Raw genomic sequence first — 24,471 nt, forward strand, 5'->3', positions numbered from 1 at the left:
AGGGGGTGGACAGTGGGTGGAGTAGGGGGGAGTAGGGGGTGGACAGTGGGTGGAGTAGGGGGGAGTAGGGGGTGGACAGTGGGTGGAGTAGGGGGTGGACAGTGGGTGGAGTAGGGGGTGGACAGTTGGTGGAGTAGGGGTTGGACAGTGGGTGGAGTAGGGGTTGGACAGTGGGTGGAGTAGGGGGTGGACAGTGGGTGGAGTAGGGGGTGGACAGTGGGTGGAGTAGGGGTTGGACAGTGGGTGGAGTAGGGGTTGGACAGTGGGTGGAGTAGGGGTTGGACAGTGGGTGGAGTAAGGGGTGGACAGTGGGTGGAGTAGGGGGTGGACAGTGGGTGGAGTAGGGGGTGGACAGTGGGTGGAGTAGGGGGGAGTAGGGGGTGGACAGTGGGTGGAGTAGGGGGTGGACAGTGGGTGGAGTAGGGGGTGGACAGTGGGTGGAGTAGGGGGTGGACAGTGGGTGGAGTAGGGGTTGGACAGTGGGTGGAGTAGGGGGTGGACAGTGGGTGGAGTAGGGGTTGGACAGTGGGTGGATTAGGGGGTGGACAGTGGGTGGAGTAGGGGTTGGACAGTGGGTGGAGTAGGGGGTGGACAGTGGGTGGAGTAGGGGTTGGACAGTGGGTGGAGTAGGGGGTGGACAGTGGGTGGAGTAGGGGTTGGACAGTGGGTGGAGTAGGGGTTGGACAGTGGGTGGAGTAGGGGGTGGACAGTGGGTGGAGTAGGGGGTGGACAGTGGGTGGAGTAGGGGTTGGACAGTGGGTGGAGTAGGGGTTGGACAGTGGGTGGAGTAGGGGTTGGACAGTGGGTGGAGTAAGGGGTGGACAGTGGGTGGAGTAGGGGGTGGACAGTGGGTGGAGTAGGGGGTGGACAGTGGGTGGAGTAGGGGGGAGTAGGGGGTGGACAGTGGGTGGAGTAGGGGGGAGTAGGGGGTGGACAGTGGGTGGAGTAGGGGGTGGACAGTGGGTGGAGTAGGGGGTGGACAGTTGGTGGAGTAGGGGTTGGACAGTGGGTGGAGTAGGGGTTGGACAGTGGGTGGAGTAGGGGGTGGACAGTGGGTGGAGTAGGGGGTGGACAGTGGGTGGAGTAGGGGTTGGACAGTGGGTGGAGTAGGGGTTGGACAGTGGGTGGAGTAGGGGTTGGACAGTGGGTGGAGTAAGGGGTGGACAGTGGGTGGAGTAGGGGGTGGACAGTGGGTGGAGTAGGGGGTGGACAGTGGGTGGAGTAGGGGGGAGTAGGGGGTGGACAGTGGGTGGAGTAGGGGGTGGACAGTGGGTGGAGTAGGGGGTGGACAGTGGGTGGAGTAGGGGGTGGACAGTGGGTGGAGTAGGGGGGAGTAGGGGGTGGACAGTGGGTGGAGTAGGGGGGAGTAGGGGGTGGACAGTGGGTGGAGTAGGGGGTGGACAGTGGGTGGAGTAGGGGGTGGACAGTTGGTGGAGTAGGGGGTGGACAGTGGGTGGAGTAGGGGTTGGACAGTGGGTGGAGTAGGGGGGAGTAGGGGGTGGACAGTGGGTGGAGTAGGGGGTGGACAGTGGGTGGATTAGGGGGTGGACAGTGGGTGGAGTAGGGGTTGGACAGTGGGTGGAGTAGGGGGTGGACAGTGGGTGGATTAGGGGGTGGACAGTGGGTGGAGTAGGGGTTGGACAGTGGGTGGAGTAGGGGGTGGACAGTGGGTGGAGTAGGGGTTGGACAGTGGGTGGATTAGGGGGTGGACAGTGGGTGGAGTAGGGGTTGGACAGTGGGTGGAGTAGGGGGTGGACAGTGGGTGGAGTAGGGGTTGGACAGTGGGTGGAGTAGGGGTTGGACAGTGGGTGGAGTAGGGGGTGGACAGTGGGTGGAGTAGGGGGTGGACAGTGGGTGGAGTAGGGGTTGGACAGTGGGTGGAGTAGGGGTTGGACAGTGGGTGGAGTAGGGGTTGGACAGTGGGTGGAGTAAGGGGTGGACAGTGGGTGGAGTAGGGGGTGGACAGTGGGTGGAGTAGGGGGTGGACAGTGGGTGGAGTAGGGGGGAGTAGGGGGTGGACAGTGGGTGGAGTAGGGGGTGGACAGTGGGTGGAGTAGGGGGTGGACAGTGGGTGGAGTAGGGGGTGGACAGTGGGTGGAGTAGGGGGGAGTAGGGGGTGGACAGTGGGTGGAGTAGGGGGGAGTAGGGGGTGGACAGTGGGTGGAGTAGGGGTTGGACAGTGGGTGGAGTAGGGGTTGGACAGTGGGTGGAGTAGGGGGTGGACAGTGGGTGGAGTAGGGGGGAGTAGGGGGTGGACAGTGGGTGGAGTAGGGGGTGGACAGTGGGTGGAGTAGGGGGTGGACAGTGGGTGGAGTAGGGGGGAGTAGGGGGTGGACAGTGGGTGGAGTAGGGGGTGGACAGTGGGTGGAGTAGGGGGTGGACAGTGGGTGGAGTAGGGGGTGGACAGTGGGTGGAGTAGGGGGTGGACAGTGGGTGGAGTAGGGGTTGGACAGTGGGTGGAGTAGGGGTTGGACAGTGGGTGGAGTAGGGGGTGGACAGTGGGTGGAGTAGGGGGTGGACAGTGGGTGGAGTAGGGGTTGGACAGTGGGTGGAGTAGGGGTTGGACAGTGGGTGGAGTAGGGGGTGGACAGTGGGTGGAGTAGGGGGTGGACAGTGGGTGGAGTAGGGGTTGGACAGTGGGTGGAGTAGGGGGTGGACAGTGGGTGGAGTAGGGGTTGGACAGTGGGTGGATTAGGGGGTGGACAGTGGGTGGATTAGGGGGTGGACAGTGGGTGGAGTAGGGGGTGGACAGTGGGTGGAGTAGGGGTTGGACAGTGGGTGGAGTAGGGGGTGGACAGTGGGTGGACGGTGGGGGTGGACAGTGGGTGGAGTAGGGGTTGGACAGTGGGTGGACGGTGGGGGTGGACAGTGGGTGGAGTAGGGGTTGGACAGTGGGTGGAGTAGTGGGTGGACAGTGGGTGGAGTAGTGGGTGGACAGTGGGTGGAGTAGTGGGTGGACAGTGGGTGGAGTTGGGGTTGGACAGTGGGTGGAGTAGGGGTTGGACAGTGGGTGGAGTTGGGGGGAGTAGGGGGTGGACAGTGGGTGGAGTAGGGGTTGGACAGTGGGTGGAGTAATTTTCAGACCTTTTCCCGGGCTTCCCGGGAATTCCCGTTAAAGGGTAAAAAAAAAAGTGCCCACTAAAATGCATTTATATGTAGATACTTAAATAGCCAATTTTACATCGAGGTGCCCAAATGTCCCTATTGTGTCCACCTATGAACTTGCACTAATAATGACTTAAGTAGATTTTTTGATCATTATTGACAAGAGAACACAACATGGATGTTGTTTGCAAAAGGATTCTTTATTTATTGTCCATCAGAGCGCCGGTGAGGTCACACAGCTTATCTCTACTTTTGTAGGATATTGATAGCCTAAACTTCTAATTTTTGCTGTTATTAATTTATATTAGGCTACTTGCTGGATATTAAGACTCAATTTTGGGATGTTGGCTGTATTAATCTATATTTTGTTGTTGATCAAATGTCGGGTTTTGTAGTGTGATTTTGATGTGCACATGCATGCGCTGCCACTGACAATCAATGAGACAGACAGCTGTTGTGCAGTTCACTTGTTCTACTGGGTAGTTCTAGTAAAATGGTAGTTTGAACGTTCTAAAATGCAAGTGTAGGTAGGGTAGGCTACATTAATGATGATAAAAAATTTGGATTACATCGGTCTAATACTTTCTCTCCCCCTCTCTCTCTCTCTCGCACGTTGGACAGTGGGTGGAGTAGGGGGTGGACAGTGGGTGGACGGTGGGGGTGGACAGTGGGTGGAGTAGGGGGTGGACCGTGGGTGGAGTAGGGGTTGGACAGTGGGTGGAGTAGGGGTTGGACAGTGGGTGGACGGTGGGGGTGGACAGTGGGTGGACAGTGGGTGGAGTAGGGGTTGGACAGTGGGTGGAGTAGGGGGTGGACAGTGGGTGGAGTAGGGGGTGGACCGTGGGTGGAGTAGGGGTTGGACAGTGGGTGGAGTAGGGGGTGGACAGTTGGGTGGAGTAGGGGTTGGACAGTGGGTAGAGTAGGGGGTGGACAGTGGGTGGAGTAGGGGGTGCACAGTTGGGTGGAGTAGGGGTTGGACAGTGGGTAGAGTAGCAACACAGTCTCACTCCGAAGAAGGCACATATTGTATTTTAGTCAGACCCCCAAAAATGCAAGGTGTGCCTTCTTCGGCCGCCGGCGACTTCATAATGCGCCTTCCTCGGCCACCCATTGACATTCAATGCGGTCCAAAGACGGCATATCGCTCCGTTTCCGGCGACTTCATAATGCGCCTTCCTCGGCCACCCATAGGTAATGCATTGGCTATTCAAAAGTGCGCTAATAAAGCTTGTTTAAAACGCACCAAACCACACGCCCGCACACACAGAAGCCTGTAAATATTATGAGCATTTCCATACTATTTTGGTAATTTTACGATGAGTATTTGTTGAGAACGAGACCTTTGTTTAACGTTTACAACCCAGGACGTCACGTGATATTCCTTCCGCATGCTGATGATTGACAGTGTGAAAGATTTTTATCAAAACTTCGATATTTACTATAATATATGTATATAATAGATGCGCTTGTCCATAAATCAATTATTCTGGCACTGAAATGCCTAATTTATCAAAATGTCCAGTATTAGATATTAATTTTAATATTAATTATAATTTCCTGGTTTCTGGCTTTCATTAAATCCCGCCTACTGCATCCGGTTTCTCATCACGTCCACATACATGGAAACAAAGGTAGCGTTTCCGTATCCGCTCTAGACCGGAAGTGTATTTATAGAAACCAACTGGTTTCAAATGTTTTTAGATTTCTTTTAAAGCCTTTTTAGATAAAAAGCATCAATCTTTTGCAGTCGCTTTGGAGCAAAAAGCAGCATTTATGTTTTCTTAAAACGATGTCATGTTTTCTTGATACATTTAGCACGTAAACAATCACATTGATTCTGTTTATATATATATCTATGGATAGAAGCGTCATGACGTCATGACGTCAGCGACGCGTTACCCATGATGCAGTGCGATATGATTCTCCCGGGAAAGTAAGTAATGTTGTTGTCCCTCTTGCATTATTTTATACAAATACATGGTTTAATCTGCACCACGACCACCATTAATCATAGAACCACAACACTGGGTTATTGCTAACAGGTTGGGGTGTGTAGCAAGTTGCAAGTTGGTCTGTTTGTATAACTTTAATACTGTTTTACTGTGGCTAGACCCAAGCTATGCTAAGCTACAACAACAACAACATGACATGAGTTTGGCTTTGTTTAGTAAGTGTGTACTCAATCTATCTGCTATGTTTGTTTGCACAACACTAAAAACGAAATGTATTCTTTATCTGTGTTTCCCATTTTGAGAGTATATCAAATGAATCAAATGGATGTTTCATGATTAGAGGCCAAAATGAATCCAATGAGCCAGTCATAGATATATTATTAGTGGGTGGGAGCAGAGGATTCAACTATAAAGGCTACCAGGAGTTATATAAAGAGATTTGAGAACAGGAACTATTTATCCAATGAATTAAAATGTGTTATGGGGTACTTGTTGTTATTGGGATACAACCAGGACAGGAATTTAAGGGAGGTCATGATGGCCGTGGTTGCCCCTCAGTCTGGCCTTGAGACCCTTAAAACATGGCATTTCCTGAAGCCATAGTGGCCTTAGTGCCCTAGATCAGTGGTTCTCAAACTAGTTAATGTCCAGGACCTCCAAATTGACACTTACTAGCCTGCGGACCCCAATTTGAAAAGATATACCAGAGACCCTCATATAAAAGAAGGTTTTTACAGCTCCAACAGTGATTTTCAACCATTTTAATTTCAGGGACCCCCAGTTTGACATGAATTATTTGCATTTATTGCATTATAATGGCATTTCTGTGTAGACTTGTACCAAATGGACACTAACGGTTCCATTTGTACACTCTGAGTTACAGACCCACAAGGGTTGGTTCCTAACTATCATTTAGCTGGGGACCCCCTGGAATTACCTCAAGGGACCCCGGACCCCACTTTGAGAACCAATGCCCTAGATAATGCCAACAGATAAACAGCTCTTTACTCCCCAGTGACCTTGATTGGTGCAGGGTTAGGCATGGATCAGATTGTAAAGTATTTATTGCAACGCAGATAGTCTGCCTATGATAGACTAATTATTTACCCTTCCTGCCCTGGTATTTGGTCTTTGTGCCCTCAAAAAATTGACAACAATAAAGGTGGCTTAAAATGATGAAATTTCAGGCCTGCTCACAACTCATTGTGATGTCACGTGAGCTATGGATCTAGCTATTAAAACTGAGATGTTACATATTAGTTTCTTTGACATGAAAAACATGTAGAAGTACTGCCATAAGGGTCTATTCGGTTCTGTACACTCACATAGTTTATCTGGGGATTACAGTTTATGGAGCTATTAAAGGTATTGTGAAATCTTTTGGGCTTTATTAATATTATGGATGTCTGGTTAAAGTCTCTTTTTCCTATTGTACATTGAAATTCTGAATATTTTGCTTTCTCTTACAGATTCTAGCTTTGTATTACAACCACAGAAGAAACAAACAACAAACAACAAAAAGGCACTTTTAAGAGCCACTCTCTCTCTTTCTCTCTCTCTCTTGCGCTCTTCCTCTCGCTCTCGCTCTCGCTCTCGCTCTCTCTCTCTCTCGAAAAATGACCAAAAAAAGGACCATCATCTGCCCCTCCTGCTTAGTATCAACCGAGGCCAAGAAGACCGCCTGTACTACCTGTTTCGCAGTCCTTCCAGTCACACTCACAAAGGTAGCGGCCAAGCTGGAGAAGTATGGCCCGGAGTGGGTCAAAAAGCAGTTGAAATGTAACAATGTGTCCCGGCACATAAATAATGCAAGAGTTGCTGTAAGTATAACAATATGTATATCCTTCTAAAAATCATCGCAAAGTATGAAGAGTAGACTATTTTAAACTTTTCATATATTCTCAATTCATTTCACAGGAAATGATTTATTTAAACCTGCTTCTTTCGATCTTGACATGGCATATAGCTCATGAATAGAAAATACGAAAAGATAAATTTATAAAAGAAACGAAATAATGATCTCGTAATAGAATATTACGTGAGACTAAACATTTAAATAATTTACAATACAGCAATGTCAAACATCTTTAAATTATGTTTATTTAATATGAACTCATTATTGATTTTGGTTACTTTTGAACAATTTGCTTCATCAATAAGGGCATCAAGAGTTAGCAGAAAGGGGGCGTGAACCTTGAAGCTAAGTTAAGCTATGTTTTGTCATTTTAGCTGTTAGTTTAGAGTAGCAAAGTATACATTTATGGGTATTTGTATTTGAAAATATAAAGCATTACATAAAAAAAAGCACCATAAAAATTCTATCAGCAAAAATAGTGTAATCAGGCTATCTTGATAATAAAAAAAGCAGTCTTAAAAACATTATAGGCTATAAAGAAGAGGAAGAAGAGGCATGGTAAAGATATTTTATTTTTCGAGTGATATTCTATAAGTTTCGAGTGGCAAAGAGTGTTGTTTTTGATGCAGATAGCCTGATTACACTATTTCTACTGATACACTTTTTATGGCGATATTTTTATGCAAGCTATAGTGCTGTTTTATTTGTCCTTCGCTCCATTAATAACTGATTTTCTTTGTTCATTTCAGGTGGCCAAACTTGGGGCTCTGGGCTTGAAGCCAGTTCTATTTTACTGTTCCAAATCGCGTGGGAGAAAGATCCCGGACCATCTTAAGCACCTGGACTTCACTGGGGAACAGAACTGTGGCCTTTTCGAACAGATGAAGAAGATTTACGAGTACCTCTCCAGCGTGTGTAAGAATACTTAAAAAATATATATATTATTTTAATTACTACTTGTAATTGTAAGAACACACACAAAATAAATGTATATTTTTCTTCAGAATTTTGAATTATATTAATATAATCTTTCATGTTACAGCAACAGAGCCAGATATGTGTGCATCGGTCACAGAGGAGGAGGAGGAGGTCGCTGATGAGATTCATGCTGTTGATGAGAGGTAACTACATCAGTCAGATCAAACCAACCAGATGAGGACTTGTACAGTCCTGTTGTTGCAGGCAGAAAAGATCTCCTGTAGGGCTCCTTTTTGCAATGTGGGACAGACTGTTAACATGTAACAGTCTTTTGCTGAAGGAGCTTTTTTGCCCTGCCACAGTACTAGAGAACAGGGGTCATCAACATCTCCATATTTGTCTGTGGCAAGACTTGGTTTTGTCCGTGTCAAATTCTAGATATTTTTACATACCATTGTAATTTGTCTTATTTTCATCAAGGACCCATCCTCATGACACTAATTGTGTAAATATTGAACCAAATACACCTTGAGGGTCCATTCCATTCCTCTCTGTGTTCCAGACCTGTTATTGTCATTCAGGGCTATATCTTTGTGTTTCTGGTAAATACTATTGTCTTCTCAGTTGTATGTCTGTCGCAAAAAATAGCCTGGGGATGACCCCTGCTTGAGAATGAGAGGGATTGTCCATAATGGCCTATAGTTTGGGCTCCATCCTTGTATTGGCCACCTCCTTCATAGTATCCAAGCTGGTACCACGGGCAGAACCAGCTTTATTGAGCCTCTTGCTGTCACCCTCCTTGATATTACTTCCGATATACCACTGCACACAGTACAGCGCTAGCCACTACTGATTGATGTAACATGTTCAGCTGAGTCCTATACACACCAAAGGTGTTATACACATCAACACACAACTACACATCCTCTCCCTTGGTGGAAAGGGGAGACAAGGAGGAACCCACCATCTTCCTAAAATCCCTAACCATCATCACCTTTATTTTGGCAACGTGTAACAAAAGGTGGTTCTGTTTACACTACATAACAAAGCAGTTAACCAGTCCTCTGTACTCCTTCTCTTAACCTCCACAGACACATACCACAATAGCGGAATCATCTTCTGCATGCAAACGTCTGCAAAGGACAAGTGGCTGTTCTTAAATAGTTGTCCTGTATATTGATATTCTGTGTTAAATGTTTGCTTTTGTGTAGTGGACCACAATGAATGTGTTGGTGTTTTCGATTTTATTTGTTTGATTTTTTTTAATTGCCCATACATGTTTTCTATTATTTTCTATTCTAGTTCCATTGAAGAGCAGGTGATCATCATCGAATTTGTCCCTCTACCAGTGCCCTCTACCAGTGCCATCACCCCATCTCTCCCTGTCTCCCCTCCTCCTGAGCTCATCCCATCTCTCCCTGTCTCCCCTCCTCCTGAGCTCATCCCATCTCTCCCTGTTTCCCCTCCTCCTGAGCTCATCCCATCTCTCCCTGTTTCCCCTCCTCCTGAGCTCATCCCATCTCTCCCTGTTTCCCCTCCTCCTGAGCTCATCCCATCTCTCCCTGTTTCCCCTCCTCCTGTCATCACCCCATCTCTCCCTGTCTCCCTTCCTGACATCACTCCATCTCCTACTCTTCCGCTTGTCCCCCCTGTCTGTCCTCCCACCCTGCTCCTCTGCAAGAGGGTGAGGAAGAAGCCCTCTCTTACGCCTGTCCCCGCTGTCTGTCCTCCCACCCTGTCCCTCTGCAAGAGGGCGAGGAAGAAGCCCTCTCTTACGCCTGTCCCCGCTGTCTGTCCTCCCACCCTGACCGTCCGTAAAAGAGGGAGAACAACTAAGGCAGACAATGTGAAAAGGATGAAGAAAGCAGGTATGTAGTTTCCAATAATAATAATAATTTGTAAGAATAAACTAAACTTAGATGACAGGCATAAAATAGTCCATGCAATATGGAAAACATATAATAAACTAACAATTAAAAAGTAGATCAAAAATAAAATAATAGAATAAAGAAGCTGCCTGTCCTACATACTTGTTTATATATATATATTTTTTTTCCCAGCACTAAGCTGTTAGATCTGTTGTTTTTGTTGCAATTAAGCTCATTAACTACCAAGCAAGTAATATTTGATACTAAGGGCATTTTTAAACGGGTCCGTATTCGTTGTGAAAACATCAGCATGTTTACACTGCGTGTTGACTCGTATTGTCCTGTCTTTACATGACAACGCACAACATGTTTTTTTCAACAAGTAGTGCATCATGCCCAACATAAAATGATAGAAATAGCAAATTATTACCATGGTTGATTTTCATTTGCGGAGACATGTCACAGACAGTGAGCCTTTTCGATTAAGTTATAATATTTCATTATATGACGTAGTGGTGTGTACGCAAATGCGCACCCGAGCGCACTCCCTGATACAAATTTGTATGGGCTATATTAGCTTGTTTTGTGCTATATTTTCAAACCCACCTACAGTTGAGAACTTGATGATCTACACACACAATCTGAAAAGCACAATGCACATGTTTGCTTATCAAAATGGTAGGCAAATGGCTACATTAATATAGGCTCGTTTCATCTTTAAGCGCAGCCGAGCTGCAGTGGCGTCAGTTCAGCAAAAGTTAAGGTATAACAACAGGACTGGAGTCCTCATGCACTCGCGCCAGGCGTGCGCATGCATGAGGATTACAGTCATGTTATTATACCTTCCGTGGATAGTGTTCATGCATTTACTTTAAAAACAGTTTTCACCCTGGAACCAAGGTGTGGCAGCTGTCATACCTTGCCATACCCAATTGACGCCTCTTGAGTCAGGCTCACACACACCACGCCATGTGCACCATGGATCTGGGATACAAAATCATACAGTAGCCTTGCATTATGGTTTTAAGTTTCAGGAAAGGCACATTGACAGTGCAACCAAATAATTCTGAACTGTAGCACTTTGTATGTAGGCTTGGTGACCAATTATGTAACAAACAGGCCCCCTTCACTATTCTAATTAAAACATTATAGAAAGGGCTTTGGATGCCGAAATCCACTGAGTGGGGGTTCTAAAACACGACAGATCTCTAATGTAAGGTTTGTTCTATAATAATTGCACAGGAAAAAAAAAACACTTCTGGCCTACAGTTTGGAAACTTGCACAATATAGCTTTAAAGGAAAGTCTTTAGCGCTCCCTTAAAAGCCTCCATGGGAATTCCATAGATGCATTGGTGTGGTAACAGGGACATTATATTGTGTCTGGGAGGCGATGGGGAGCCAGTGCAGTGAGTGGAGAATGGGGGTGATGTGTTCATATTTGCACACTCTCATCAGGACCCTAACAGCTCTGTTCTGGATGTATTGTAGCTTTTTAACGCTCTTGCTATGGATCACTAGCCTGGTAAACCCTCCCTCCGGAAATCTCATTTCTATTTGATTCCTGGAGTGAGTCTGGCCTGATCCGCCTTTCTGCAATATTGGCTGTGCTGGAGTTGGGCGGGAGTAATACCGTTGACTGACAACCCCTTCAGCCAATGATAATTTTTCCCCTTCAGCCAATCAGCAGTTCACCAGTCTTAATGTGACGCAACGGTACTTTTGAGACAGCCATACCCAAAATGGGTTGCCTTATTCGGATAGAATGGTGTCACTGCCCGCCCCTACCGGTTCTCAAAATTTTTATTTTTAAATAGGCTTTGTCATGATTAATTGACCACATATATGAAGTTAAACAACTAAATTCTATCCAAACGATATCTTATAAGTAAATTCCGTGCCTCAAAATAGAAGTTAGAGAGCTTTTTGAAGTAAAAAAATAGCGGAGAATTGGCCGCACAAGAAAAAGATGGCTGCCGTTCGTGTTTTGGGCTCACTCGAACTCGCCACCTGATTGGCCAACGTAAGCTGTCAATCACAGAACAATGAGCGACGACGCTGATAGGCCCGGCCGTTTGGCATACACAGCCAATATTGCAGAAAGGCGGATCAGGCCAGACTCACTCCAGGAATCAAATAGAAATGAGATTTCCGGAGGGAGGGTTTACCAGGCTAATGGATCACGACTAGCAGTGCATTTCAGTAATCACGCCTGGTGAAGACAAAGCTTGGAGCAGCTTTTCAGCGTCAGGCAGTGTTTTTTGCAGAGATTAATGAGATAGAAGAAGAATGTTAAAGGAGTAGTTCACCCCCAAAATGAATGTTTTTCTATTGATTACTCATGCCTTAGACACCTAAGTTCAATAGTACTTTTTTGTATTTGTCACATTCCTAAGACAAAAAAATGGTTTTAGTAAATTTACCCCCATTCATTCTGATAGAGGACCCGCGTGGGTCCCCTATCAGAATCAATGGGGCTAAATGTATTATGATATTTATTTTGTCTTAAGAATGCGACAAATACAAAAAAAAACTATTGAACTTAGGTGTCTAAGGCATGAGTAATCAATAGAAAAAGATTTTGGGGGTGAACTACTCCTTCAAGCAGAGGTGTTTGATCTGGGCTCCATAGTTGAGGTGGTGGTCCATTTTAAGGGCACGTTTAGATATTACGTTGTGTCGTTTGTTCAAAGACTTGAGTTGAGTAACACTAACCCTAAACCAAACCTTAACCCCAACCCTTGTCAAACTATAATAAATATATATTTAACACCCAGGTTGATTCCAACTCATGAGAAGGTGATGCTTGTTATACTAGATCCTTACCCGTACAATCTCTCCACACAACTTACAGCTTTAACCAACATTGCCATTGTTTTTAAATTGTCATTTTTTTGTAGTTGTCATTGTTTTAGAGTAAGACATAATGATGTCATGTGAAGCTTGAACAATCATGGAGACACCACCCTTTGTCTCTCTCTGATTGGCTACAGGCATAGACACAGACACACATAGATTTGGCAAATTTATAGACAGATAGATGTGAAATACTGCAGATTTTTATGAAGTGTTAGGGCTTAATGATCTTGTCTTTATCCTTTAAGGTTGCGAGGAATGTAGTGAGGAGAAGCAAAAGGAACCCTGGCCAGCAAAGGCTGTAACAGCCCGAAGGACAGGAAGGAAGGTAAAACATATTCTCTCTCTCTCTCGCTCTCGCTCTCGCTCTCGCTCTCGCTCTCTCTCTCTCTCTCAAATTTACATAGGGGACATTTCTGTTTGTTTGATTATAGCTCTGCTGTAACAAAGCTTCTAGGCCGTTTCTACGCATGTTTATTTACCATTTCAATGGTTCCCCATTTTTGTAGATGATACAATTATGTATTGAACGGAATTTGTGTGGATTTTCTCACAAAGAAAAGTGTGGGGTGTCCACTCTTAACTCTGACGTCTGTTAGAGTGAGATCCAGGTTGTGGACACAGAGCTCATGAAGTTTGTGGCTTTTCAACTCTCTCCTCTCTATGCATAAATCTCCAATAAATAATCTGGGAAATCTGTCTCTCAGATGAGATTAGAACGTCTGTTATGCTCATTTTAGGCTGGCAGATATAACAGATGACAAAGACAAAGTTACATAGCATATCATTGTCTTGGTAAACTGCATCTTTTCATCTGCCGTTGTGAACACAGGATTAGAGTAGGATCCACTCCACAAGATGTTTGCCATGACAGGCAGGAATGTTTTTTTTCTTCTCCTTCTCCCCCCTTCCCCTTATCCCTCTACACACTCCGAACACAATCACAGTACGTTATAGGACAGGGGTCCCCAAACTTTCTTGACTTGAGATCTACTTTTTGAGGTTTGCCTACTTTAGAAGCCATGAAGGGAGCTGGCAGGCCCTTCTAGATGTCAAGTGACATATTATTTTTATATTTTAATTACATATATAGCATATATAGCACATATAGAGCATGTCATGTTGATGATCTACTGGTGGATCACGATCTACCTTTTGGGGCCCTGTTAAAGGATCTAAATAGAATAATAAGTGTGGTTATCAACCTATACATAAATGATCTAAGTGACGTATGTGGCCCAGCTCAGACACAGGTCTACATGGGTTTATTGAAACAATCCACTTTTAGTGGAAGTGAACTTCTCACCAGGCTTTTTGCATTGCAATTGTTTACGCACTGTGAGTTCATGTTAGTTCTCAACACTCAAATCATGGTTAGACTACCGTATCCAGTAAGTTGCCCAAACCAATTACACCATAATAAAACATATCCCCTATAGACTCAAAATGGATTGTGGGAGTGGCATATAGCAAAGGCTTGACCTGCCCAGGGATCCAACTGGTGACTCTGGTGAGATTTTGAGATTTCCCCAACCGAACCAAAAAAATCATGCTCTATAAGTAGCGTATTAATCAGCCCCACAGAACCAAGTTAAGGTGTATATTTGTTTTTAGGCTGTTCATAACTGAGACAAGCAACAGTACTAAACATGTTATGTCTTAACCAGTGATTTCTAATACTTAGTGTGTTTGTGTTTGTTTTTAGGGGAAAACAGAAGCTCTGGTGTGTTGGTGTCCTTGCCCTGGCTGGTAAGAACATACTGACATTATTCAATTGACACTATTTGCCCTGGCAGAGGCAGTGATGATTGATCTCACAATTTTTACTTTCCTCTCAAACGCTTTAAATTCATGTTTTGAGAGGTTTCACCTCATCTATGTGGTGTTGCAGAACTGTTGACTGCCCACATTTTCACACCAAAGTACACTGGTACAACATGTCCCACTAAAGTAGGAAAAATGTAAAGATGATGACCTAATGTCCAGTTGCTTTTATGCTCTATGCTGTGTACTCTTCAGCGTATGGGCTCGATTGGCAGTTACAGTCCAGCAACATCGTAAGCTTCTGTTCACAGAATCTACCTTGTAAAGCTTGAATGCACAGGAAAGTTATATAAACCGCAGATTGTTTGACTCAAGTTACTAATGACTGTTGGTCAACTAATGCTGTTAAATGACACCAGTTTCTTACTTCAGATTTGGACAGTCTGTTTAGTGTACAAGAGTAAACCGTTTTCATGAGCTATAAATTAAAACCATTCGAAAGCAAACTAATCAAATTAGAAGTCATTTTGGCAGGATCGGTCAAGATGTAATGTTGGTCGGTATGCTTCATATCTTATCTATTGCATGTAAGTAGGGGTTCACGATTCGATTAGATTTCCGGTACGATATAGGATATACCGGTAGATTTTTTTTTCACATCCTTTTTTTGCAGCACTGAGATATATAATTAATATGACTATTAATTGGACAACTCCTTTGTTTGCGGTCTGTTCTCAGTGCGTGTGTCTGTCACCTCTCTTTTTTCTCTCCCCCATCGCAAGCATGCATGTGCCTGATGTATATGTAAGCTTTTTACCATGAGAAGGAGTGGGTTGTTGTCTGATAAGCCAGTGTTAAACACTGGCTTATCAGACAACAATCCACGACCCTCGAATGGTAAATTGCTTTTCTACCACTTCTACGATATTAATGAAAGAAAACACAGTTGTAACTTGCAAGATTATGTAGTTACTATCATTAATTGTTTCAGAATACACATTGCAAGGCTAGGCCTTGCCCATGTGACTGTTATAAGCCAATCAGAATGTCTCCTTGAGACAACTCAAGGTTGTTGTCCCATAACCCACTGTTTTAAGCCGTAGAAAAAAGAACTAACAAAGCCTTGTGGTTCAAAAGTGCAATTGGACGTGCGCCTGCATGGAAGGGAATCGCGATTCGGTCTCGATTCACCGTACACATCGGAGTCGTGACAGCCTTACATGTAGGCAATAGGCTGCATGATACTTTGCAACCTTTTTCCCCATGGGCACAACATTTCTCTAATAACACGTCTCAGTGTGAGGAGTTGTGAGCTGGTAGATCTTCTCTTTTTGTAGTGGTTAATATAAAAAGAAAAGAAAAAAAATGTCCAAATACCCTTTAAAAGGCTCTAAATTAATTCCTCTAAAAAAAGAATTCTCCCCTTTTTATATGTACTTTACAGTGGCAGGACGTGGAATAATGACTGGCAGCCAGGCGAGAACTATCCAGAGGCAGAGTATCCAATCGAGCCTGAGTAAGAGGCACTACGGCGGAAGCGGTGGAAACTCAGAAAACTCCTTGTTTACATTTTGAGAGAAAATGTTTGTTTCTTTATATATTTTTTTATGCCAACACTGTTGCACTTTTATTGTTCTCTGCTATGTTTTGTTTTTTGATTAAAAGTTATTTGCACTTTGAATGTTGTGTTTCTTCCTTGATGTCAATCTATAAAATATTTATATGAATCTCATGAATTGATTTGGTTCTAGTTTTCAAGATATGTCTCACTTTACAGTAAGAGAAAATGCCTTTTATATGGATCTGTAACTTTACGTACTGTCACCACTGCTATTAACTATTTTATCAATCGAAATAATGACTATTGCCTATTAGATAAACAAAACAACAATCTGTATGTAAGAAGTACAGTGTCACCTGCAGATAAACTACAAGTGTATGGACAGTTACATTGGTAATTATGTATGCTACAGTAAATAACGATTGGAGGTAATGCCTAATCCTACCATCTGTCTGCTGTGAAATAGCTGACAAGCAGCTATCCTGGTACTGGTAGCGCACCACCTGTTTGCACATGTAAATGTGATGTCATTCTTCAGACTCATCAAAGGGAGCAACATGGTTTATACAAAACAAATGAAGTTGATGCAAGGAAATACACAAACGATGATAATTTAAATCTGTATAAGAGATAGGTTTCTACTGAGTGGCAAAACAAATCATTGTGAAGCTTTGGAGTATGGAAGCTAAAAGAATGGACCTGACAGGATCAACTGTAGAGCGAAGAGGATATGAAGAAAAGATAAAGCTCATTATTGGTGTTGATCCTTACAAGTTAAAAAACTAGTGTATTTAGCACAATTTGGGACTTATCCGTCAGTATAGTACCCTGATATTGATACAATGACAGCTTGTAAGGATCAACACCGATGAGCTTGATCTTTTCTTCATATTTTTTCCTCTCTATAGTTCAGTGGTGCCCACAACTTCAGTTTGGTTATTCGCATGGACAATAAGTTCAGGTAAACGTATCACTTTTGTGGCTTAGAAAATGAACATAAAAGTTACATAGTCAAGTAGCCTATTGACTAAGCTTCCATATAATTCAAAATATGGTAACCAGAGGCCGTGGCCAGCACCCGGTGGCCGGTACAAGAGGCCAGTGTAATGGGTGTTACAGTGTATTAGTGGAATACGTTTAATACTACAACAGCACAGTAAGTGTAATCGTTTAATAGGTGTAATAGTGTAAAATGGTAAATGGTGCATTTATAGCGCCTTTAACCAAGGCACTTTACAGAGATTGTGCAGTACATTCACCCATTCACACACCGATGGCGGAGGAAACCATGCAAGGCACCAACCTGCTCACCAGGAGCAACTAGGGGTTCAGAGTCTTGCTCAAGGACTCTTTGACACTAACCCTGGGGGAGCCCGGGATGGAACTGGGAACCTTACAGGAACCCTCCTTGTTCCAAAGACTCTGGCTACGTGGCCGGGCTTTCGTGCTCGCCCTATCTCGACCAGTTGTTCAGATGGATTTTATTGCAGACAGATGGAATGGATGAGCAGAATGATGACGATGGAAGTGATGGCTGATATGTTATGGCTGACCATAAGGCACACAACAATATTCCCTGAAACATATGTTCGACTAGCTGGTTTTATCTAGGATGTCTGTGTTTATGACATTGTCATAGGTAGAAGCTTAGAAACATATTACGCTAGTAAAACGCCCTGGGGCGAGAGGCGACCTTGCCATAAAGGATATTAGGTCATATGGATTTATGACTACAATATGTCCATATATGGTCATTCCACTCTGATGTTATGATGACTCCAATCACTCCATGTATCAAGTCCTCCATATGGACTGTCATTAGCCCGATTCTGACATCACGCTGAGTGATGTCAGTGTGAGGGACGGACAAGATCTGGAGGTTTTCATACTAAACAGCGACCCTCGGTTGCAATTTTGAATATTATTGGTTATTCTTGCTCATCGACAAACTTTTGTATTTGTATCTAAAAAGACAATTCGGATTTAGGGTAACTGCAGACAAATAGATACATTGAGCTATTGAACATAGCCCTACATCAAGAGGCATTCCTCCTATAATGGTGCTTGTGTGCCTAAAATGATCTCAAAGGGTTATATAGAATATAGCCTTAGTCATTTGAGCTTGTGTGGTTGCACCATGGGTTATTCTGGATCCCACCAATGCTTTACGATAGACCAGGCTCACCTGTATCTTCACTGGCTCCTTGGCAGGCCAAGTTTTACTGAGGTTAGGGTTAAGGTGAGTTTCAGGCATAGTTAGGTCAGTCCACCCTAGGTGGACACGCACTGACCTTTTTCACCTTAATCCCATGTATAACGCACTGACTTTTTTTGTCTTTTTTATTGTGCTCTTTTTTCTCTAAGCACCTTAACGTCCATATGTATATCATGCACAGTATAAGTATAACATGCACAGTATACATACATTGCTGCTATGCTCAGGCACCTTAGTTTTTTATTATCTCAGGTACTTTGTAAATAATGTAGATAACTTGTCTGGCCTTCTGTTGCTCTCTTGTTTTGATCTCCTTCCCACTTGCCCCCCACCCCCTCTTCTTCTCCCCCCCCCCCCCCACTCTTCTTTCTATGGAAATTAACGTTGCGATGGGAACGATGTACAAAAACGAATTTCACCCACTTTTTTACCTTTTAAACCTGTGATGTGACAATAAAACAAATTCTGATTCTGATTCTGAGTTTCACTAGGTTTAAAGGTGAGGGTGCAGGTCAGAGCTAGACAAGAGAGGGTATGTGCGTGACACCATTCATTGTACATGGAAGTTATGCGCGAACGCCTATTCAGTGGCAATTAACAAAGGCAGAAGGACTTATGTAGAGTCAGCTAGTCTTGAGGATTAATTGTTATTATTATGGAGGATTCAGTATGATTTCCCCAACGAGCGCTATGCCACACAGTCTAGATGAGTGGCATATAATAGAAACATACCCTTATTTAGTTATAGCTCTATTACACTATTACATAGGGGTCATGCGGAGTCTGCCGGAGTCAGGACGATTTCCCCAATGAGCGCATCGAAGCTCAAATGCTTCATGCTCCTTTAGGTTTTGTTACTTTATTATGCTATTACACTATTAAACCTTTTAAATACTACATTATTACACTATCATGCTATTGCGGATTTACAATTTAGCATTATTACTTTATGACACTATATGGCAATTACACTATTATGCCTTTCAAATCTTCCATTGATACGCTATTATACTATTATATTACATAATTACATTTACAACATAACACTTGCATTATTACATAACCCTTTGTGTCAAGTTTGTTTCAGAGCTCTGTTCTGAGATTCCCAGACCCCATGCAGCCCTTTTGGATTCCACAGCTTTCTGATACTCATTAATTGTATATACATATATTTGTAACACTACCATATATACAATACCATAACCAGATTGCTGAATTTTGTTGTATTAAACTCATACTGCCAGCCAAAGCCATAAAACACCTTTTCAAGTCTGGTTTTGGCCATGTGTGGTAATAGACTGGTCTACAATGACAAACATTAAAACTTTATTGTGTGCCAGAAATGTCCAAACTCTATACCTTGAATGATGTGCACACAATAGCCCTCCAGCTAGTGTGAATGAAATTTTGATTTGTGTTTTTTTATTAAATAAAATGTTTTATGAACAAAATGCTTCATAAGAACTAACATGTAACAGACATTTCCTGAAAAATGTATTACTTGCGTAGAATTCAATACAAGCTCTCATTTCCTTTTCTTGTACAAGTAGATTTGACACATTTTTTATTCAGAATCACTTTTATTGTCACATTACAGGTTATGCAGATGCCTGTATTAAATGCATAATTCTCATTTTCTCAAATTCCAAATGAAACCATGTGTAATATGGTACACAGATGTATGAAGCAGTTTGTAAGTCACAATGTCAATTATGGCCATTCAGTTCCTCAGTTGGTTAGCAGTAAGGCTGGACGATATTAGAAAATATGCAATATTCAATACCGTTGTGGAGTAATTTAATAATTGTAAATCTCACGATAAGTATGTATTTTCAGTATGTGTTTTTTCTTCAAGTAATTTTTTGCAAACTAAAGGCATTCATTAAAGACATCCCAGTCTATCTGAGGTGAGAGAGAGTATGTGTGTGGATGGCCTACTGGCAAGTTAGCTGTAAGTCGCTTTGGATTAAAAGTGTCTGCTAAATGCTTATATTGTAAGTTGGTTTGTGTGAGAGAGAGAGGGAGGAGCAGCTAGGCCCAACTTGATTAATATTTCATTATTTCATTTCATAACTTGGCTACGGCCACAGTCTAGTGGTCGGGGCACTGGACCGTTGATCTGGTTGACCCCCATCTCTCACCCCCTTTCCTGTCTACCTAGTTACTGTCAAATAAAGGCCAAAACAAAAATCAGTGTCAACTTAACTCTGAGACTGAGACGTGCACAAATGGAAACAAATGGACCCTGGACCCTCTACACTCTGAGGTACATACCCATAAGGTTCTATTTGGTTCCAGGGGTTTTCAAACTTCAGACTCACGGCACCCCTGTAAATTAAGTTTTTTCATTCTCTGCATCCCTGAATTACACTGTTAATTCGTATAATCTTATATCATATTCCGCTACAAAAATATGCACATCTTTCCACCTGCAATACAGCATGTCACTGAGAAATAACTTTATACTTGAGGTTTAACCACTTGAACCTTAACATCCCACCCCCATGTGCAATTCCAATTGACATACCAAATATACATTGCTTTGAATGTGACTATGGGTTCACACTTATATTTTCAAGTGTAGCAACAGTGCGAACAGCACATTTGGCAAACATTGCACTTATTTAACATAACCCATAACAGAGGGAAGTGCTCTGGCCACATTCACGTGGTGTTTAGGCAGATATCTTATGTTGTGTTTAGAAAGATGGTTCCCTCCGTTGGCATCCCCTTTCAAACAGCGTCTCTCTGCATCCTCTTGCATTGTTAAAAAAATTGTTGGATTGTATTCCTTGCTGCGGGCACAGACCTCCTCTCTCCTCCTCTCCTATCCTCCATCCGACACAACACAGCCCAGCTGTCCCGTCAGGCAACCGGACAGCAAACTTCACCTGCCAGAGCGTTTTATTGATCTGCCAGGGGCAGTACTATTACAGTACACTAGATCCCAGGGTGAACAACCCTTAGTTCAGTAATCCGCAAAGGGTTAAATCCACAAATAGCATGGTAATCCAACATTCGAATAGCAGTCCATCAGTCCATCAAAGAAAAGTGATCCAGTGTGGCTGTGAAAGCCCTATGGTAGGAGACATTGAGAGAGACCGAGAGAGATATAATAGCCGAGAGTTGGCTATTCAAAATCATCCTCAGAGAAGTCCGAGTCACTGTCATAGTCATCCACATCTGGTGGGTTGTCCAAAAAGGTGATGTTCTCCCCACCAGTCAAAACCTGAAGGTAGCCTTCCTGTGACCGCATCATCACTTTTCTGATATTAAACAGCTTGCTGAGGAGAATGCACCGTAGACCTTTCATCCCCTCTTCATTAAGGTCCCACGGTGAGTCTAAGGGTAGAACACAAGAACACAATATCTGTCACATTCCTATAATTTGCTATAAACATACTTATACAGTTCTAAGTATAGCACTAAAAAATAAAGCTTTATAATAATACCTTAAGACATTATAGCAGATCGTATAATGCCATGCAAAATTCAATTGGAGTTAAGGTCCAATGCTTAGGCTTTGATTATAACATCTCATGCAATTACAATATCACTGTTTAATTTGCCAGTGAGTTGTTAAGATAGGCATGAGGCAAAGACCGAAGTTATCTTCCCAGCTATTTGAGTATCACTGCCACAGCTCACCTTATATGGGCAGATGCATACTTCACTTTTAGAGCTGAGGTAAAATAGTTTGGCTCTGTGCAAACTACAATCACGTCATTCAGAGGTTAGGGCGGTGCTGCTGCAGAAATGTAGTGACACCCCGAACCGAACAGATAAACCGCTCACAAAAAGAAAGGAAACTTGACTTCGGGCCATTATATCTCCCCTTTAGTAATACCTGTCAGTAATGTGTTTTATATCATTTTAATCGAGACCTTTCCAACGAGGTGCTGCATAATTTGTATTGGGCAATCTTGGAATGAGAAACATAGGCAAACGTGTGCGGAGTGCAAGCCAAAAATGTGCCAAAATGGCCTGTAATGCAGTTCTGCTGGCATTCACAATTGTTGCTTCAAGCATTGAAGATTGCACTTCCACACAGTAATAAAGGACAACAAAAAAAACTAAAAACAATTGGCCGCACAATTTTACAGTCAGTGTCAGGGGCCTCAGTAGCGTGTGGAAGATCCATATGCAGCCAGAACAGCTTGGCACCTTCTCCTTATGCTGGTCACCATATTATGCTGTGGGATGAACCATTCCTCAATAAGGATTTGTTACAAGTCAGCCAGCGTGGTTCTGTTGGTCACTCTAGCCCGTACAGCTCGACCAAGCAGTGTTCAATTGGGTTGAGGTTTGGACTGACACCAAATGATGCTGTGACTCTGAATGCTGGAACACCAGCCTTGAGTTGCCTTATTTCAAGGGACCTGTTCTGAAGGAACAAATGTGGCATCTTTCCACCAGTGTTGCTGCTTCAAGAAACCACAAACCCAATAATTTGAAGAACCCATGCTCCGATGCTAGGCACACACCTGTGACTGTCGCACACCTGCCCGCCAAAACGAGAGTGAATGCCAGCAGAACTGCATTACAGGCCATTTTGGCACTTTTTTGGCTGGCACTCCCCACACGTTTGACTAGGTTTCTCATTCCATGATTGCCCAATGCATAACATGCAGCACCTCGTTGGAAAGATCTTAAATCAACGATTAAAATGATATAAAACGCATTACTGACAGGTATTAGTAAAGGGGAGATATAATGGCCCGAAGTCAGGTTTCCTTACTTTTTGTGAGCGGTATATAAACTTGGCTCTAAAAATGGAGTATGCATCAGCCCGACTCGTCATAAAATCCTATTATGTGTTATGAAAAGCGTTAAAACACATTAAGGGACTTTTTGGGTTATTGCAATACATACTTATCAATGTCCCAGAAGACACACTGACGGACTGCACCTCCAGGTCACGGGCATGAGCTGTCAGGGTTTGCCAATGCCGTTCCATCTCCCTCACCAAGATGCTCTTCTCCTCTGTCAGTCTCCGTACTGACATGACGATGTCGAATGCCCGCCGCTTTGTCCGTAGATCAACAGAATCTGGAATGCATTTATGACAAAGATTCACGGGCCTACATTAGCCAATTGGGGAAATCTCAAACAATGCCACATACCCTAGCCATTAACACACTTGTTAACAGACCGCTTAAACCTGCCTCTAACAAACTCAACAAGCGTGTAAGTGTAATATATGTGTATATGTGTAATTATGGGTCAGATTTGGTGTAAGCAGTCAACAGAATAGTGTCCATACCACTGTGTTGCAGCTGCCACGGCCATGCTGTATCAAGAGACAGGATCGTTTCCATGCACAGGGCTTCTTCACTAGGAACCACCCTGTTATACTGCTCTACAACGTTGGTTAGGATGACTTTTTCCTTCCTCAACTTTGTTGAGATTCTGGCACGAGCTTTGCAGCCATCAGTGTCTTTATGGAGACGCTGAGACCTCCACTTTATTCCCAGAACCAGCATCTCAATCTTGTTGGTCAAGCCATCTGGATCATCATCGGTCGTTGTTGTTGCTGCAGAGAAGAAATAGGTGGATCCAAAACCACAGTATAAGACAGAAGGATAAAGAAACCAAATGTCCGTGAACTCCAGGAAATTATCACCCGCATCTTAGCTATCCTCATCGATTACCTGTTAGTGTCAGAGTCGATTTAAAGATTTTACTTTCAACACTTTTTATTAAAATTAATTAAGAATGCGACAAATACACACACACACACACAAAAAGAACCTGTTGAACTCAGGTGTCCAAGGCATGAGTAATCAATATTAAAAAAATAACATTTTGGGGGTGAACTACTCCTTTAAAGCTGTAAATGGACATGCTCCCAGTTATATTTCTGACACGACATGCTGGAACTTACAACGTTGTACAAGCCTGTGCACAGTCTCAGATCCTGAGACTAGGCACTCACAGATGCTCACAGTTTATGCAAATTCCATTATATTTTAAATCTAAATTTAGAACACATTCTGGCAATTAATATGTGCATTATCAAATGTATTCCTCACCTTCTGCCCATCGCTTGACATCCTTTGCCCAATCTTCCAACTGGCTCTCTGAAACACCGAATTCTGCCTTCAGCGATTCCAGAGTCTGCAGCTGGCTCTGAAGACTTTTGACGGCCTACAATGACAAAGAATCAAAGACAAGAAAACAATGTTGTCTCAAAAAAGTCAAAATACTGCCAAATAGAATATTAAACATCTTAAATAACATCAACGATGTCATTACCTTCTGATATCGGCGACACAGTGAAGTGGCTAAATTGTCAACCTTTTGTTGATTCCAGTGCATGGCCATGAGACTCAACATGTCTGTTCGTCCTGCAAATATACATTTATGCAAATTTGATAAA

General features: G+C 43.5%; 2 protein-coding genes across 2 annotated transcripts in view; both read right to left on the reverse strand.

Annotated features, from left to right (window-relative positions):
• LOC308078728 (NACHT, LRR and PYD domains-containing protein 1b allele 1-like) overlaps positions 1-24,471 on the reverse strand; it is a 496,405-nt gene that overhangs the window by 179,943 nt on the left and 291,991 nt on the right. The gene's annotated exons all lie outside the window — the stretch shown is intronic.
• On the reverse strand, positions 21,193-23,412 carry LOC308077772 (uncharacterized protein). Its single transcript, XM_080418695.1, has 3 exons — positions 23,356-23,412; positions 22,965-23,141; positions 21,193-21,434 (listed from the first exon to the last, which is right to left on the reverse strand). Exons 1-3 carry the CDS (start codon positions 23,408-23,410, stop codon positions 21,223-21,225), a joined length of 444 nt encoding a protein of 147 aa, XP_080274821.1. The 5' UTR covers positions 23,411-23,412; the 3' UTR covers positions 21,193-21,222.

Source organism: Gymnoscopelus braueri (genome assembly GCF_963280865.1).
Source record: "Gymnoscopelus braueri genome assembly, chromosome: 22".
NCBI lineage: Eukaryota > Metazoa > Chordata > Actinopteri > Myctophiformes > Myctophidae > Gymnoscopelus > Gymnoscopelus braueri.